Source organism: Filicampus tigris, chromosome 5 (genome assembly GCF_054856515.1).
Source record: "Filicampus tigris isolate MCC_2025a chromosome 5, RoL_Ftig_1.0, whole genome shotgun sequence".
NCBI lineage: Eukaryota > Metazoa > Chordata > Actinopteri > Syngnathiformes > Syngnathidae > Filicampus > Filicampus tigris.
In genome coordinates, this window is record NC_141221.1 from 16,502,135 (window position 1) to 16,518,076 (window position 15,942).

Consider the following 15,942-nt stretch of genomic DNA (forward strand, 5'->3'; position numbering starts at 1 on the left):
ACCAGTGATGGGACATTGTGATTTCCTATGAATGTCGAAGGAGTAGGCTTTTGAAAATATTTGAAACACTTGCGTAGATTTGCGAAAATAAATTGTTTTCATCATGATAATTGCTTCCTATCTTGTTAAATCATTGTTGATAAATATTCAGAGAATTCATGAATGTGGTCATTGTCTTCACATAGATGAATATCATTAATTATTGATTGAAGAATTAACAATTAAAGCCTATAATTATGTGTGTCAAACAGCTGCTGTGTGTGACAAAGGGTACTTGTATTAAACATACCATAAATCATGTATAAATAAATAGTAAATAATAACATACTTTATTCTTTGCTATAAAGACGATTTTGATTATGATCCCTGCAGTAATTATTCTTCCTAGCTTCTCATCTTGAGCTGTCGTCACTACTGTCACAAGATGGCGACCTTCCCACACACGTACGCCTTTTTGTCTTCTTCTACGGTGGTTTTACGACCTCTGCGTGTACATGGCAACACACGGCTGTCATCTTGCGGTGGCATTGAAGACGCTTCAAGATGAAAAAACCGAGAAAGACGAAGGAAGGCAGGAAATGCATGAGAACAGCAGGAATGAAAGAAAAAACAGTAAAGAGCATATTAGAGTGTGGAATAAAGAAAAGTGGAGTGAGATACCTTAATATTTACTTAAAGCAACACAAAGGAACTTTTCAACAATCGTAAAGTATTTTCATACTGTATATTCGCACTGTATAAAGAAATACAACGTCATGACTGCAAACCGCGAATACACAGTATGAGAAAAAAAATAGGAAACTACTGCGAAAAGATCAGCCATACTGCAATGTTACCCCAGAAAACTTGCTTAGCCTGGTGGAAGAGAAGCCGACCGGCGTCATAATAGATATTTAATTTTCGTCGGTGTGGAGCTGCAGCGGGCCATTTGCAAGCCGCTATAAACAGAAGAAGAAGAAGAAGACGACGAAGAAGAAGAAGAAGAAAATAAAAAATAAAAAAAGATCTACGCGCGATTGATGTCATGGCAGAAGCTGCAATACAACCGAAGAAGCGAAAAGTTTTGTCTGAGGAGACGAAAAAAAGAAAATTGGAGTCTAACCGGGTAAAAGCACATTCAAGGATCAACATTGGCCCGGCTTTCACTCGCTGGCGTGAGCGAAAAGACGAGGAGGGATTTCCGACGGACGCTGCCTTGGCTCTGTTCCTGCTGGACTAGTAAGTAGCTTTCGATACTCAAATCAAAACGATTATGCTAATGTTAGCTTAGCTATCGGACATTTGCGATTTGCGTGGTAGCAATAAATAGCCATAAGATGGATAGTTCGCAGTTCCACACTCACTGACACGACTAGCCACGCAACAAACTCAAAAGTGCTGTATTTAAAAAAACAACGCGATGACTGCAAATCGCAAATATACAGTTTAACCCTTGTATTGTGTTGGGGTCAAAATTGACCCGTTTTTCAAGTCAATTCTGGGGTCAATTTGAACCCAACACAATAATTAAGTAAAGTCAAGACAAATTCCAAGACTCCCATAGAGTAATTGTAGGAATAAATGTAATATTTGTATAATTCTCCATGTACAATCCTAATAATAGTATAATAAGTATATGATAAGTATAATAGGGTAGAGAAAACAATACAATGTGAAGAAACGAATGAATAGTACTTTCCCCGAGAAACTGAACTGTGTATTCGTGTGTATTGGTATTCAAGCAATGCGACACATTACTGACGGTAACGTTTTACGTTTCAACTGTCTTCCAGATTAACTGGCTCCCGATTCCAGATGTGCCGTTAGGGCAATATCAATCCAGTAATTTTGTGTTTCCTGTCCGCAAATTCATCAGAATGCCGTGTTTCGAATCGTGGACCTGCATAGAACATATTCTGGAAAAAAAAATTGTTTGGGTTGACTACGACTTTAAGGGTCATTAGGATTTCTCTGTACTGTATAGTGAGAGCCTATGGAGAGGAAAGTACAGCAGTTGAAGTGGGCTTCAGTACTGCTGTCCACATTAATTTTGGTGATTGTCAGTTTTCTGTCATCAAGCAACATTAAGCTTTTATTTTTATGGAGAGGAAAACGCATAACATCCATAAATTCCAAAAGATTGTGGTAATCGTAATATTTTAAGATGTTGAAGTGGGCATGAGTAGAGATGTGCGCATAAACTTTTGGTGACCATTGGTTGTAGTTTTCGAACATTAGGTGACATGAAGCTTTTTCGCGAGAGTGAGCGCCTATGGGGAGGAAAAGCCTTAATGTGCATAAAATTCAAAATATTGGGGCGATTGCTCTAATATATTCAGAGGTTGAAGTGGCAAGTCATGTAGAGCTGTGCACATGAATTTTAAAGAGAATTTAACACGGTTTTCTGACATAAGAAATATCAAGCTTCCCCCCAGTTAACTTTAGACTGTCCCAACATCCACTCTTCTTCTTGTGTTTTCGAGTGGCTAGCTTGGTTGGCTTTTATATTTGGTGTGTTTACAAACTGACAACATCCATAATTTTTCTCATAGTTACGAAAAGTGCACCAAGTCTGTTACCCCCGTGAAGCCAGGCAGACGATGTATGCAACCATCTCTTCTTCCCCGTTCACCCACCAGCAATGGCACCGAATCTCAAAGGTACAGTATTTTTTGGGGGGTAGGTCTGCCTGTGTGCGTGGGTTGCTCAAGACCAACATATTGCTGCTCGTGTGTTAAAATTTTCACGTGACATTTCTACATGGTCTTCTGTAGACCAAGTGTGTTTACTTGCTAATCACAATAGACCCACAAACATTTTTAACATTTAAGGTACCAATCTGTAATATTAGCGAAATGTAAAAGAGACATTGTTTTTTAGAAATGTTTGAATTGTGGCGGGGCTCAGTGTTACAGACGGAAAGTGTGAGGTGAGGAAAGGGGCCATAGCGGTAAAACATGCTAAAGTTGGAGGAAATTTAACAGACAGCTAAATAAGTTAAAGAAATCAGCATAGTGCTAAGCAAGGTCAGGAAATTTTGTAAAGCTATAGCATGGTTAAAATATGCTTGCTCGATCGCTCTCTCTCACTACCTCTCACAAACGTAATGATGCGTTTATGAACTGGGAAATATCAGCACTCAATGCAAAAATGACATTTGCCACTCATCTGCATCACATAACAATAAAACACATAATTAAGTTTGTTGAAATATACTACGTTATGGTGCAAAAAAAAGTTCTTCCTTTTTTGTTCCAGGTGCATACCACATTTTGATTTTGTAGATCAACTTACTACTTTTAAATTGTGCATACTAGTGAAGAAAAACAAAACCTTTTGGAATAACGTTAAATTAAGACAAAATTTTAAAAAAACAATACAATAGTTTATTTTAGTTTTCTTGAGCAAAGTCCAATTTACTCCTCTGATTTCACTACCTTCTGTTAAAAGAAATGTCTTGGTGCCAGAGAAGAGTGAAATATATATTGTAAGTATTTATTTTTGTATTCATAGATAATTTCACTGTATTGGTGCAACTCTGCATAGTGTATAGTTTTGGTTCCATTTTAAAATTCACCAAAGAATTACAGCTAGAAACTTTAAGGCCAGAGTATTGCCATTAAGTTAAGTTGCTCCCTCATTTATAAACATGTCAGGAATGATGTCTTAAGTTGCAAAGTTTAATACAAGTTGAATGTACTATCATCTTAATTGTCTTTATGATTAGTTTGGACATAAAGAATTCAAGTTGTAAGTGAATGATGATTATTTTAGGAGCAGTAGCTTGCTGCTGCGATTTTCCGCAATTTAAATATTATCAGATTAGTCGACTAATCGCGACTACTGTTAGTGATTAGTCGACTAGCAAAATAATCGTTTGTGGCAGGCCTATTTCACACATAAACACAAAGAAGGAATGGAAGATGGCGTGACTTCAAAATGATGCCGTGATGGTAAACATTTGACATTTGAGTATTTAAATAAAACAACAAAATATTTAAATGGTTGGTATGGGAGTGACTAATATACGTATATTGTGACTGTTTAACAGAACAACAACGTTGTACGAGGAGAACAAGAGACAGAAAAAACAACTGGAAGCTGTTGACAAGAATCCAATCATGATCCACTTCCAAGGTCAGTCCGCTAGTCGTTTCTACTTTTCACATTTTCATGAATGAGTGAAGGTTCAGAGATGGTGTAGATAAAGCACTAATAAGTACACTCCATTTACAATTTAGGGGGACTACAGTAAAATAACTCCAATTACTTGTGTCCTGCAGGTGACCAGCACTTGATTAGTCAGCAGGGCCAACTTCCCCCTCAGTTGCTGGGTGGGAGATCCATTTCAGAGCAAGATCCACAGCCCCTTGGCATCAAAGAGGAAAATGAGGATCCACAGCGGCAACATGTTAAAGAGGATGAGACGGATCCAGAGGCTCCACAGTCCCCCCATTTTAAAGCAGAAGACACGGATCCACATTCTCTTCGCATTAAAGACGAAGAAAAGGATCCAGAGCCCCATCATGTTAAAGAGGAAGAAGAGAATCTACAACACACCCATGTTAAAGAGGACAAAGATGCTCTACAGACCTCCCTTTTAAAACTGGAAGAGGATGCACATTCCCCCCACATTAAAGACGAACAGGAGCATCCACGACTTCAACATGTTAAAGACGAAGAGGATGTACAGCCCCCCAAATTTTAAGACAAAGAGCTAACAGCCACATCACCCCCCCGCCCCTGTGATAAAGAGGACAAAGATGCCTGACAACCTCTTATGAGCGCGCACACAGCAGAAAAACCTCAGAAGGAGACTGACTGCACACATGTAAACATGCAACAAAAAAAGAGAATAAATATTTTTGCAATAATGCCCTGTAATAGCACGGCATCCCAAGCAAACCACCTATTGGTTTTCTTGAAGGTTATGTAAATACTCTTTTATTATGTAGTACAATCCAGGTAATTGTTCTCATGTTCATCTTACTGCACAGCTGATTCATTATCACTGTCTTCACTCTTCTATTTTGAGGAATTCACTAATGTCAAGGTGTTAAGTTACCCAGCCCCTAAGATACAAGTCAGAGAAAGCAGGCAGGTAAAGCTAATTTGTTGAAATGTCTTTTTTTTTTAAATTTTTTTTTTAAATTTTATTTTATTTTTTACATTTTTCTCTTCGTGCTGAGATAATACATTTCTCAAAGGTTCATGTCAGACTCTTTCTTATTCAATTCACATGGACAAACACAAACCTTTTAAGTTGTAAGCAAGCAAGTTACTGTGGCCAAAATGAAGTAATCTCTTTTTGTCTATGCAAATAAGTCATACAATCTTGCTCAGTCACAACTAATATTAGAGTGATATGATTTTTTTTCACTGATCATTAAAAAAGGTATATGTACTCCTAGAAAAGTTAAATGAACAGCTGAGTTTGATATTATGTATCTATATCTGATTCTGTATTTATTTTAAAAATAGGTGCGTGTCCATGTTCACAACTACTAATGTAACACTTGTGATGATAGATATTGAAATGTATATGGCAGTAAACAATAAGATTTAGAATTTGCACCTTGTTTATGCGCCTACCATTTTCCAAAGTGTGTGCGTGGTGTGAATTAGAGGCATTAACTGAGCACTTTGTAGTCAATTCATTGCATTAGGCCACAGACAGATGTGTCAAATGAAATATGGCGGATGCGTTGATGTATTGTTGTAGCGAGTCAATCCGCTCAAGGTCTACGTGTACATATTTCTGCACACACATTCACGAACAATCACAATTTATGGTCCTCAATCTGGTGGGAGAAATTTAAAAACTAATAGAAATGTGAAAGCGTGTCCACCGCAAGATGGCATTCGTGCGCTACCCTGGATGCTAACTGCCGCAAAGCCCCTGTCGAAGAGAAAGCCGGAAGTTGCTACAAAATCAGACGACACAAAAACGACGCGACGGCAGCTAGGTGAAATTGAGTTGCTGTTGTTTTATTTAAATATCAGTAAAGTTTGAATAGTTGGTACAGGACCGAATAATAACATATTCTGACTATTTAACTGAATAATGGCATCGTACGAGGACAATGAACTACAACTGGAAGCTGTTAGCAAGAGTCACATCGCGATGTACGTGCAAGGTCAGTCCACTAGTCTTCTACTTTTAACATTTTCATTAATGAATAAAGAAAAAACACACTACCCTATAATTGCAGAAATGTTATTAGGAGTAAAAGACAAGGCATATGGTTAACGCGTTTGTAGTCGTTATGTAAATAAACGTGTGGGTCGATGCGGGAGCTGGGGAAACGGCACTGTTTTAAAACGTTGCGAATGTTATTTACACTACTTGATAGAGCTACAGCAAGGTGCCGGGTGTGCAACAAAACAGATTTAGACTGCAGCAACACAATTTGTCCAAACTATTTGAAGACCACACATCCCTAGAGCCACGCTAGAAAGTTTCCAAAAGGGCAAAGCGTACAGACAGCCCATTAACTTTTGTGTCATAATTGAAAAATAAATGCATAAAATCTGTTCACTTTCCATTTCGATATAGCTAATGGGACTAGCGGCTATCAATCAAACGGTGTCTGACTGTGCTTGGGCCACCAATATTTCTGAAAGTTTACTACTCCATCCAGGAGTCCATCAATTGATTGAACGTCAGGACGGGAAATCCACTTTGGAGCTAGAGGATCCAGAGCACCACTGGATCAAAGAAGAAGAAGAGGATCCACAGCGCCCCCACGTTAAAGAGGAAAAGGAGGAGGCTGACGTCAGCAAGTTTCCAATAACTGTCGTGTGTGTGAAGAGTGAAGACGACGAAGAGGGGCCAGCCGAGTGGTCACAGCATCATCATAACAGTCCAAGTGGAGGACCCCCACCAGACGATCTCTTAGCTCCACTGTCAGACAGCGACAACACGGAAGAACCTTTGGGTAGCGGCGCAGACTGTGAAAAAGACAAAAAACAGTCCAAATGCTCTGACAAGGAGACAACACTTAACAGCGTGGAAACAGTTTGTGTCAAACGTTCTGCTAAAAAACAACACACAAAAACACTGGCAGGAGTAAAACCCTTTAGTTGCCCGTTCTGTGGTAAAACATTCGCTCGAAAGGAACATGTGCAGGCACACGTGAGAATACACACTGGAGAAAAACCCTTTAGTTGCTCCACTTGTGGTAAAGCATTCCCTCATAAGGAAACCATGGTAGCACACGTGAGATCACACACAGGAGAAAATCCCTTCCATTGTTCAATTTGCGGTAAAACCTATTCTCGAAAGACACACGTGGAATCACACATGAGAACACACACGGGAGAAAGACCCTTCCCTTGCTCAGTTTGTGGTAAAATGTTCTCGCAAAAGCCAAATATGGTAAAGCACATGAGAATACACACAGGAGAAAGGCCATTTTGTTGCCTATTTTGCGATAAAGCATTTCTTCATAAGTCACATGTGGAATCACACATGAAAATACACACAGGAGAAAAACCCTTTAGTTGTTCCGTTTGTGAGCAAACCTTCTCCCAGAAGCAAAATCTGGTATCGCACATGAGAACGCACACAGGAGAAAGACCTTATAGTTGTTCAGTTTGTGGTGGAAGCTACGCTCAGAGTAAGACTTTGACTGCTCACATGATGCGGAGACACAACAAAGAGAGAAAAAATGTGCAGTAATCCCCCATAATAGTGTGGCACCCCAAGAAGCGCACATATAGGCCTTCGTGGAGTTTATGTAAATAATCTTGTGTTGTGTAGCACAAATTCAGGTAGTAGCTGTCATGGTCATCTTATTGATTAACTATCACCATCTTCAATCTTTTGTGTTTTGAGATGTTCATGGAGGCCTTGTCAAGTCAAGGTTTAATGTCCCCCCCGAAGATGTGAGTCCAATGCATGCATTCGTTTTGAATTAGTAAAATAATACATTTTCTCAAGACGTATGACTCACTTATTCATCTCACATGGACATTATACATTTCCAACAACAGTCTGAAGTATATAAAGTCTCGAGCAAGTCCCAAGTTGATGTGGCAAAAAAAACAAGTCGAGTCAAATCATCACTTGGATTAAGCAAATCAAATCAGGCTTACAATCAGTTTTATAGGGTGCAAACACCTTCTGTTGGCAGTGACTATCGATACTAAGTTCAAAATGTTACTATAAATGTTCCTGATATTGTCTTCATAGTGGGTATAAACATTTTAATTGCCAGTTTAGAATTCACTCCCACTCAGACCCCTCCCACATTGAAGAAAATGGTTGCATCCTACCGCGCCAGGAAAACACTAATTTTAGCTTTTACTTCTTCAGTGATGCTTGTGGAAGCTGTTGGCAAGGATTACATCACAATGTGTGTCCAAAGTCAGTCCGCTCTTTAGTGTTCCTTTAATTTTGTGTCTTGGTTCCCTGAGCTGGTCATGTAATTATTGACTTTCTGTTTCCACGTGGCTAATGGGAGTAGTGGCTAAAAAAAATGTGCCTGACTATGTTTGGGCTGTCCACCAATATGTCTGAAAGTTCAGTACTCCATGCAGGCGTCCAGCAATTGATTGAACATCAGGATGGGAGATCCAGTTTTGACCAAGAGGATCCACAGCACCACCACATTAAAAAAGAGGAAGAGGCTGACATCAGCAGTTTTTCACTGACTGCCGTGTGTGTACAGAGTGAAGATGACGAAGACGAATGGTCGACGAGTGGTCACGGCTTCATCATCGCAGTTCAAGTGGAGGACCCCCACCAGACGACCTCATGGAAAAACCTTTGAGGAGCGGCGTGGACTTTGAAAATGACAGAAAATGGTCCAAATGCTCTGAGGAGACAATGTGGAAACAGTTTGCGTCAGACGTTCTGCTAAAGCACAACACACAAAAACACAGGCAGGCGAAAAATCCTTTCATTGTCTGAAAGCAAATATTCAGCCAGAAGCAAAGTCTGGTAGCACACAGGAGAGAAAGCTCATAGTTGTTCAAGTTTGTGATGGAAGCTACACTCGAAAGATGACATTAATTAAACACATGATGTGGAGACACAACACAGGGCTTGTGCTTGTTTGAGTCTGTCGGTGTCCTCGTGACAGTACAGCCAATCCCCTCATACTAGTAGATTTTTGGGGGGTTTAATATTATATGCTTGATTTTTTTTTTTTTTCTTTTTCATCACTTTGCCCGTTTTTGACCCGATGCTAAATAAATTACAGTTATGGAAGTGTGGGGTCCAGTCAGTCACTCATTCATCGTTTATTGCATTTGTAGGGGGCGGCACGGTGGTCAACTGGTTAGCACATCCGCCTCACAGTTCAGAGGTGGTGAGTTCGATCCCGGCTCCGGCCTCCATGTGTGGAGTTTGCATGTTCTCCCTGTGCCTGCGTGGGTTTTCTCCGGGTTTCCTCCCACATTCCAAAAGCATGCATGGTAAGTTGATTGGACTCTCTAAATTGCCCCTAGGTGTGATTGTGAGTGCGGATGTTTGTCTCTGTGTGCCCTGCGATTGGCTGGCAACCAATTCGGGGTGTCCCCCGCCTAAAGCCAGAGGACAGCTGGGATAGGCTCCAGCACACCCCGCGACCCTTGTGAGGATAAGCGGTATCGATAATGGATGGATGCATTTGGAGGCAGATCTTCCACATTCAATATGGCGGATGCACCGATGTATTGTGTGAGAGTGTCACTTCTGTGTATTTAAGCATTTCATTATGTGAACCCAAAAATGTGCATGAGAGCTAATCTGTGACTGTCCATCCTAAATCCTACAATTTGTTTACATTTATCTATTTAGTTTTCGGTTCATTTTCAGAACAAATGCGTTTTATTTTTAAACAAAACAGACTCTGGATCAGCAGTTAAGTCAAAGGAATCGTTCCATGATCGCTTGACCAGTAAGAAAACGCACCTACTAGTATTACGCGCGCATCCGGTCAACGCAATAGCTCCGTATTTTGCAGGAAAGCTCACTATTTAGCAAGACGAGAAAAGGCGGGACGACGTTTTGCATGATTAGTTTTGATATCTCACTTCCGGTGAGATCTTTAAACTAAAAGTGAACTATAACGGCGAGTGATTGGTTGCGGCAAACATTTACAATAAACACATTAAAGATAATTTAGACCTCCGTGAGTCAGATTCAAAACCAGGCCATTCTGCGTGCGAGGCTATCGTACCAACCTTTGGTCCACTTCCTGTATCCAAGTTCACGGCGGTTTTTTAATTTTGAAAGGAATCGCGTCGCCACTTTCGCCTGTGCTTCCGTTGTTAGCACGGTTAGCTTGGCGTGGCGGCTGAGAACGCTGGCGGAGAAAAAGCGGATCTATAGGAGCGTGGAGGTCGACTGCTATTGAGTCGCGACGCCGAACGACGAGTCGGTAAGAAAATGGACCCGTTAGGCAGCTCGCCGTGCGCTCGTTTCTGCGCTTTGCGCCAAAGCACAACAGCTCCGTTGGCGCTAAGGTGTTTGCGTGTTGTCAGCCCGCCGCCTCCTTTGTTTAGCACACACGATGCGCATTTTTGTCAAAAATGTTTCCGCAATGGGGCACGAGCCGTGCACGCAAGCCAGACCCCTTACTCATGCGCAGGCTACACGTTAGCATCGTTAGCTCTCTGTTATTATGAAGGGAAGAACAAAAACATGTTGACCCTCGTTTGTGTGCGTACTATCATTAGTACGTTCCAAACATGAGGGGAGGTGGTGACGTCACTATCAAGTTATAAGATGTTGTTTGGCGCAGGAAAATGACGTTGCTGCTCATTAACAGCAAATGTTTGCGTCATTTAAATGATAATGGTACCGGTCCAACTGTTTTTTGATTCTGGTCTAAAGCGAACTTTGTAACAATGTTCCTGGTTCAATTGTACTTCCAATCCACATGTTCCCAACTAAGCATGTTTTAATACGGGTTAGAGTTTGGTATTGGCAAAGTGTGCTTTGGCTCCGGTCTAAGTGTTCTTTGGGTCAAGATTTCCAGGCAAAGCTTGTTTTAGTACTGCTCTGAGTTTGTTTCTGGTCTAAGTGTTTTTTGCTCAAAGTGTGCTTTGGTTTTCTGCTCTAAGTGTTCATTGGTTCTCGCCCAGTGTACTTTAGTTCCGGTCTAATGATTCTTTGGCCTAAGCTGGTCTTAGTGGTCCGACTAAGTGTGTTTAGGTCTTGGGTTAAGTTTGATCTAAATCTAAACATGCTGAGGTTCTGGTTTATATATGCTTTGGTCCTCATCCAAGTGTGCTTTGGTCTTTGTCCAAGTGTTCTTTTTTTGCGGTCCAAGCATGTTTTGGTCAAAGCATGCATTGGTTCTGGTTGAAATGTGCTTTGGTCCTCTTCTAGTTGTTGTTCCAGCCTAAGTGTGCTTTGGTCTAAGACTAAGTGTTCCCGGCTAAGCTAAGTCAGAGTTTGGTTCTGGTCTCAGTGTGCTTTGGTTCTGGTCTTCTGTGGAACTGAACATGTTATGGTGGTTTCAAAAAGGTGTAGAGAAAAAAAGAGAGAAAACAGGAGCATGCAACTTCTTCTTTTTTGTGTCTTTAGGTTGTACAGAAGCCAGAACCTGGTCTTTCCCTCCAGGAGTTAGTCTGCACCTCCCAGTGTGAATGCTTCAGGAGCCGCTTTAATTCCTGGTCCACCTCCTCCCCTTTTGTTCCCTTCCCCTCCCTCCCCCTCCCCGTCCCTCCAGTTCCCCCTCCCCCTACCCAGGTGGATGAATGAAGACCCCCTTCAAGAGCCCAGAGGCTCCGCGGCCCCCAGCGGACAGAGGTGAGTGTCCACAACAATTCTGCGAGTCCCTGAGTGCATCACCGAGCAGTAGGGATGACTTTTTGTTGGCAGGAGATTCCGGCGTGTCAGTCAACATGATGAAGAAGAGGAATCCTCACAAGTAAGACCAAGACTGAAGACCACTAAGAAGAACAAGAGGTTCTGAAATGTCTTATCTTTTCTGTCAGGAAGCATAAGAGCGGCGTTGGGCCCAGTAGAACTTTGTCCCCGGCCAAGACGAACATTGTGGGCTGCAGGATCCAGCACGTGTGGAAGGAAGGCAGTAAGTCATCACAGTGGAAGGGGACGGTTCTGGACCAGGTCCCTGTCAACCCGTCCCTCTACCTGATCAAGTATGACGGCTTTGACTGCATCTACGGGCTGGAACTACACAGTGACCAGCGGGTCCTTGGCCTCCAGGTGCTGTCCGACCGAGTGGGTAAGGAAGTACCGGTCACGTCCAACCAACCAACCCAACAAAATGCCTGTGGGGAAAATAGATCACCAAGAAATTGGCGCCAGCAAAGATTCTGTCAAACTATTTTTGAAGTCTTTTTTTTTTTCCCCGGGCTCTAGAACTAGCCATCAAATGTCCCTGTGTTTAAACAGATTGTAAACTCACCCCCACGTCCTGCTCTTAACTGCAAATTGTCCCACGGCTGATAAAGACAGCAAATTCACCAGCAAGTGTCCTTGTCTTAATACAGTCGCCCGCACGTTGCCCCCGCAGTTAAGAAGAATAAATGTGAATTTCACACAAAAACTCAATGAATATTTTCTGCAGCTCAATGCAAATTTTGCTGTTGCCTGTCAGTAGTGTTAATTTTGTTAACGGAAACTAGACAAAAATATTTGACCTCAGTTCCGGCCCGCGTGACGGACGCGCTGCTGGCAGACGCCATGATCGGCAAGGCGGTGGAGCACATGTTCGAGACGGAGGATGGGCCCAAGGAGGAGTGGCGGGGGATGGTGCTGGCCCGCGCGCCCATCATGACGTCCTGGTTCTTCATCACGTACGAGAAGGACCCGGTGCTCTACATGTACCAGCTGCTGGATGACTACAAGGAGGGAGATCTGCGCATCATGCCTGACGCCAGTCAGTGAAGCCTGAACGCAAAATTACCAACCACGGGTCTTGTGCGATTCGCTTTTATCTATTTTTCCTGTTGTTCCCACAGGCGAGAGCGCGTCGTCAGAGCGTGAGCCGGGCGAGGTGGTGGACAGCCTGGTGGGCAAGCAGGTGGAGTATGCCAAAGAGGACGGAGGCAAGCGCTCGGGGATGGTCATCCATCAGGTGGAGGCCAAGCCCTCCGTCTACTTCATCAAGTTCGACGACGACTTCCACATCTACGTCTACGACCTTGTCAAGACCACCTAAGGCCACTCCCACCTCAAAAGACCGCCGTCGACACACCCCTTAAGACACATGGACACACTTGTTCTTTTGAGAACACGCCAGCCACTCTAAGCCCCGCCCCTTTGGATGACACTATGGAAGTTGTCGGCAGTGCTTGACTCCAGCTCTCTGGATCGTTAGTATCATTAGCGTATATGGCTATGATTCAAGTTGGAGTTAAAATTCATGGGAACTCATCGTTAGCAAGCTAACTGGATACCATTGATGACATCACAACATTTAAAGATCTCTCCGGACTTCTAGCTTTGTTAGCTAGCAATTTAATTGTTCAAATTCATGGTAATTTGTTGGCTAGCTAATCAGACACCGTTGACATCACAATTAAGAATTGTCTGGACCGTTAGCATTGTCAGCTTACGCAGACAGCACCCATGTTTTAGTTGATATTCATGGGAACGCATCGTTAGCAAGCTAACCGCATGCCATTTACTGTAATAACATCGCAACATTTAAGGATCTCTGGACTGTTAGCTAAATTAGCATCATTAACTAGCAGTGAAATTGCTGTCCAAATTCATGAGAATTTGTTGACAGGCTAATCGGACTCCGTTGACATCGCATTTAAGATCGGTCTTGACCGTTAGCATCATTAACTTGGACGAATAGCACTCAAATTCTAGTTGAAATTAAGCAAATTGGACACCATTGATTTCTTTGGACCACTAACATTGTTAGCTTGAGCAGCTAGCACTGAATTTGTATTCCAAAGTCATGATAACTCATCGTTAGCAAGCTAATCGGACAGCATTGATGACATCGCAACATTTAATGATCTTGCCGGACTGCTAGCATCATTTGCGTGCGCAGCTAGCACGAAAGTTGTAGTCCAAATTCATGGTGACCCATCCAGAGCAAGATAACCATAGACTGTTGACTGAACAATTTCTCTCTCGGCTACTAGCACCATTAGAGTTGGCTCGCAAAACTTGCACGCCACTTGTAGACGAAACTCATGGGAGTTGTTCGCAAGCTAATCAGACGGCTGACAAAGCAAACATCAAGCGACCTCAAAATGGTCGCCACGACATTCTGCACTCGAGTTGCTGACCTTGTAGCATTCCAGAATGTTCCTAGCTCTGATGAAAGAATAACATGACAATGTCATCTGGCCTTGATCTGATGATTGGTGTGTGTCAGTGTGATGTTCTTGAACGTCATTCTTTAATTTTTTTTCCCTGTGCTTTAACAATCATTTAACTGTTCTAATCTAAAACAATTTTCTGAGCTCTGACTGCAGAACGATGGAGAACTTGACATCATCTGACGTTGATGTGCTTCAGTCAGCTTGATGTTCACGGATGTCATTCTCAAATGTTTGTTTTGCCTTTTGTTGTGCTTTTGCGATCATTTGACTTCGACGTTCTAGAACAGGGGTGAGCAATTCCGGTCCTTGAGGGCTGGTATCCTGCATTTTTATGTCACCCTGCTGCAACACACCTATTTCAAATGCAGCCCATGCTGATTATATGATCATTTGAATCAGGTGTGTTGCGGCAGGGAGACAGAAAACATGCAGGATACCGGCCCTCGAGGACTGGAATTGCTCAGCTTAGTTCCTGAACGACTTCCTGAGCTCAGACTGGTTGGTCCCCAAGAATGTGCTTGATGTTAGCATGTTTTCGGTTGTCATTCTAGAACGTTCCTTTTGATGTTGGACATTCAAGAAGCCCATTCCAAGCTCTTACTGAAGAATAATTTGAACAACAAGACGCCATCTGATGTTAGTCTGATGTGCTTTAGCTTGATTCTTGGGCATCATTCTAGAATGTTCTTTTTAACTGGGCATTCTAGAACATGTTCCAAGCTCTGACAAACAAGTGGGCATTTTGCGTTGGTCTGATGACTGGTCTTCTGGAATGTGTGCGTGAGCTTCATGTTCTTACCCTTCTCTTGGATGCCATTGTAGAATGTTCCTTTTGCTGCTGGACTTTCTAGAACAACAATCTCTGGTGTCTGAAGAGCAAGACATGGTCTGGTGTAGATCTGTTGATTGGTCTTCTAGAACGTGCAATGTCATTTTAGAACAGACGTTCCTCTCGCTGCTTGATTTCTTACACAGAGCAATCATTTTGCTGCTGGACATGATAGATAGAATGTTCTCAGCTCCAGCTGAAGGACAAGATGTGGTCTGGTGTGCTTCATGTCGTTCTCGGACATTTCTGTTGCTTCCTTCCTTGTGCTTTAACAAATCTTTTGGACCTTCCAGAAATTACAAGGAAAATTTGAAGAGTGAGCTAACGTTCTCAGCCAAAGTAGATGTTAACTTTAGTTGCAGGGAATTTTGACTCATTTGCGTTACTATGGAACAGCTGGAGTTGAGGGTGCATGTGCCATGCGTGTTTCGTGTACATTAAGTTGTTGCATGTTTGTATCTTTTGTTTTTAGTGCCTTGTTTCTTCTGTTTGTTGGGGACTAAAAGCGGTCGTGAGTTTAGGTTTTGGACGTACCGTCTCTTTAAGAGTGTGCCAACATCATCTTCAAGCTGACCAAGTTGAAGAAAATAAACAATTCTGTTTTTCAATTCTTACGAGTCTCTCTTCAATATGTGCACCGACTGGTGATCGCAGGAACAAGCAGACAGGAAGTGGACAACAAATATGAAATAGGGAAAAAAAACATTTTGAAAAAGGGAGTTGATTGACAGTTTTTTTAAAACAAATGATAAGGTCAAACAAAGTGGATGAGGAAAAAACATGAAATAAGATTAAACAAACAGGAAGTGGGTGGAAAAAAATTAAGGAAAAATAAGATCAAACAGAAGTTGGTCACAGAATGAAGCAGGAGACTAGAAACATGAAAAGGG

General features: G+C 42.1%; 2 protein-coding genes and 1 pseudogene across 5 annotated transcripts; all 3 read left to right on the top strand.

Moving 5' to 3' along the window:
* Positions 1–620: 620 nt before the first annotated feature.
* LOC147147528 (uncharacterized) lies at positions 621–5,551 on the top strand. The gene is made up of 4 exons (XM_086029875.1): positions 621–1,218; positions 2,532–2,639; positions 4,031–4,116; positions 4,263–5,551. The coding sequence occupies exons 1-4, from the start codon at positions 1,025–1,027 to the stop codon at positions 4,685–4,687; spliced, it is 813 nt and encodes a 270-aa protein (XP_085886001.1). The 5' UTR covers positions 621–1,024; the 3' UTR covers positions 4,688–5,551.
* Positions 5,552–5,967: 416 nt separating this feature from the next.
* Positions 5,968–9,193, top strand: LOC147147529 (uncharacterized; annotated as a pseudogene). The gene is made up of 2 exons (XR_015086724.1): positions 5,968–6,116; positions 6,621–9,193. The product of XR_015086724.1 is annotated as an uncharacterized LOC147147529 (transcript).
* On the top strand, positions 5,970–15,660 carry spinb (spindlin b). Of its 3 annotated transcripts, none has more exons than XM_086029878.1 (6): positions 5,970–6,116; positions 11,498–11,722; positions 11,795–11,843; positions 11,911–12,161; positions 12,585–12,818; positions 12,901–15,660. In XM_086029878.1, the coding sequence occupies exons 2-6, from the start codon at positions 11,671–11,673 to the stop codon at positions 13,098–13,100; spliced, it is 786 nt and encodes a 261-aa protein (XP_085886004.1). In that variant the 5' UTR covers positions 5,970–6,116; positions 11,498–11,670; the 3' UTR covers positions 13,101–15,660. The 3 variants fall into 3 exon arrangements, with proteins under 3 accessions (XP_085886004.1, XP_085886005.1, XP_085886003.1); XM_086029879.1 differs by lacking the exon at positions 5,970–6,116 and adding an exon at positions 9,998–10,346 and having other exon boundaries at positions 11,643–11,722; XM_086029877.1 differs by lacking the exon at positions 5,970–6,116 and adding an exon at positions 10,001–10,346.
* The last annotated feature ends 282 nt before the right edge of the window (positions 15,661–15,942 follow it).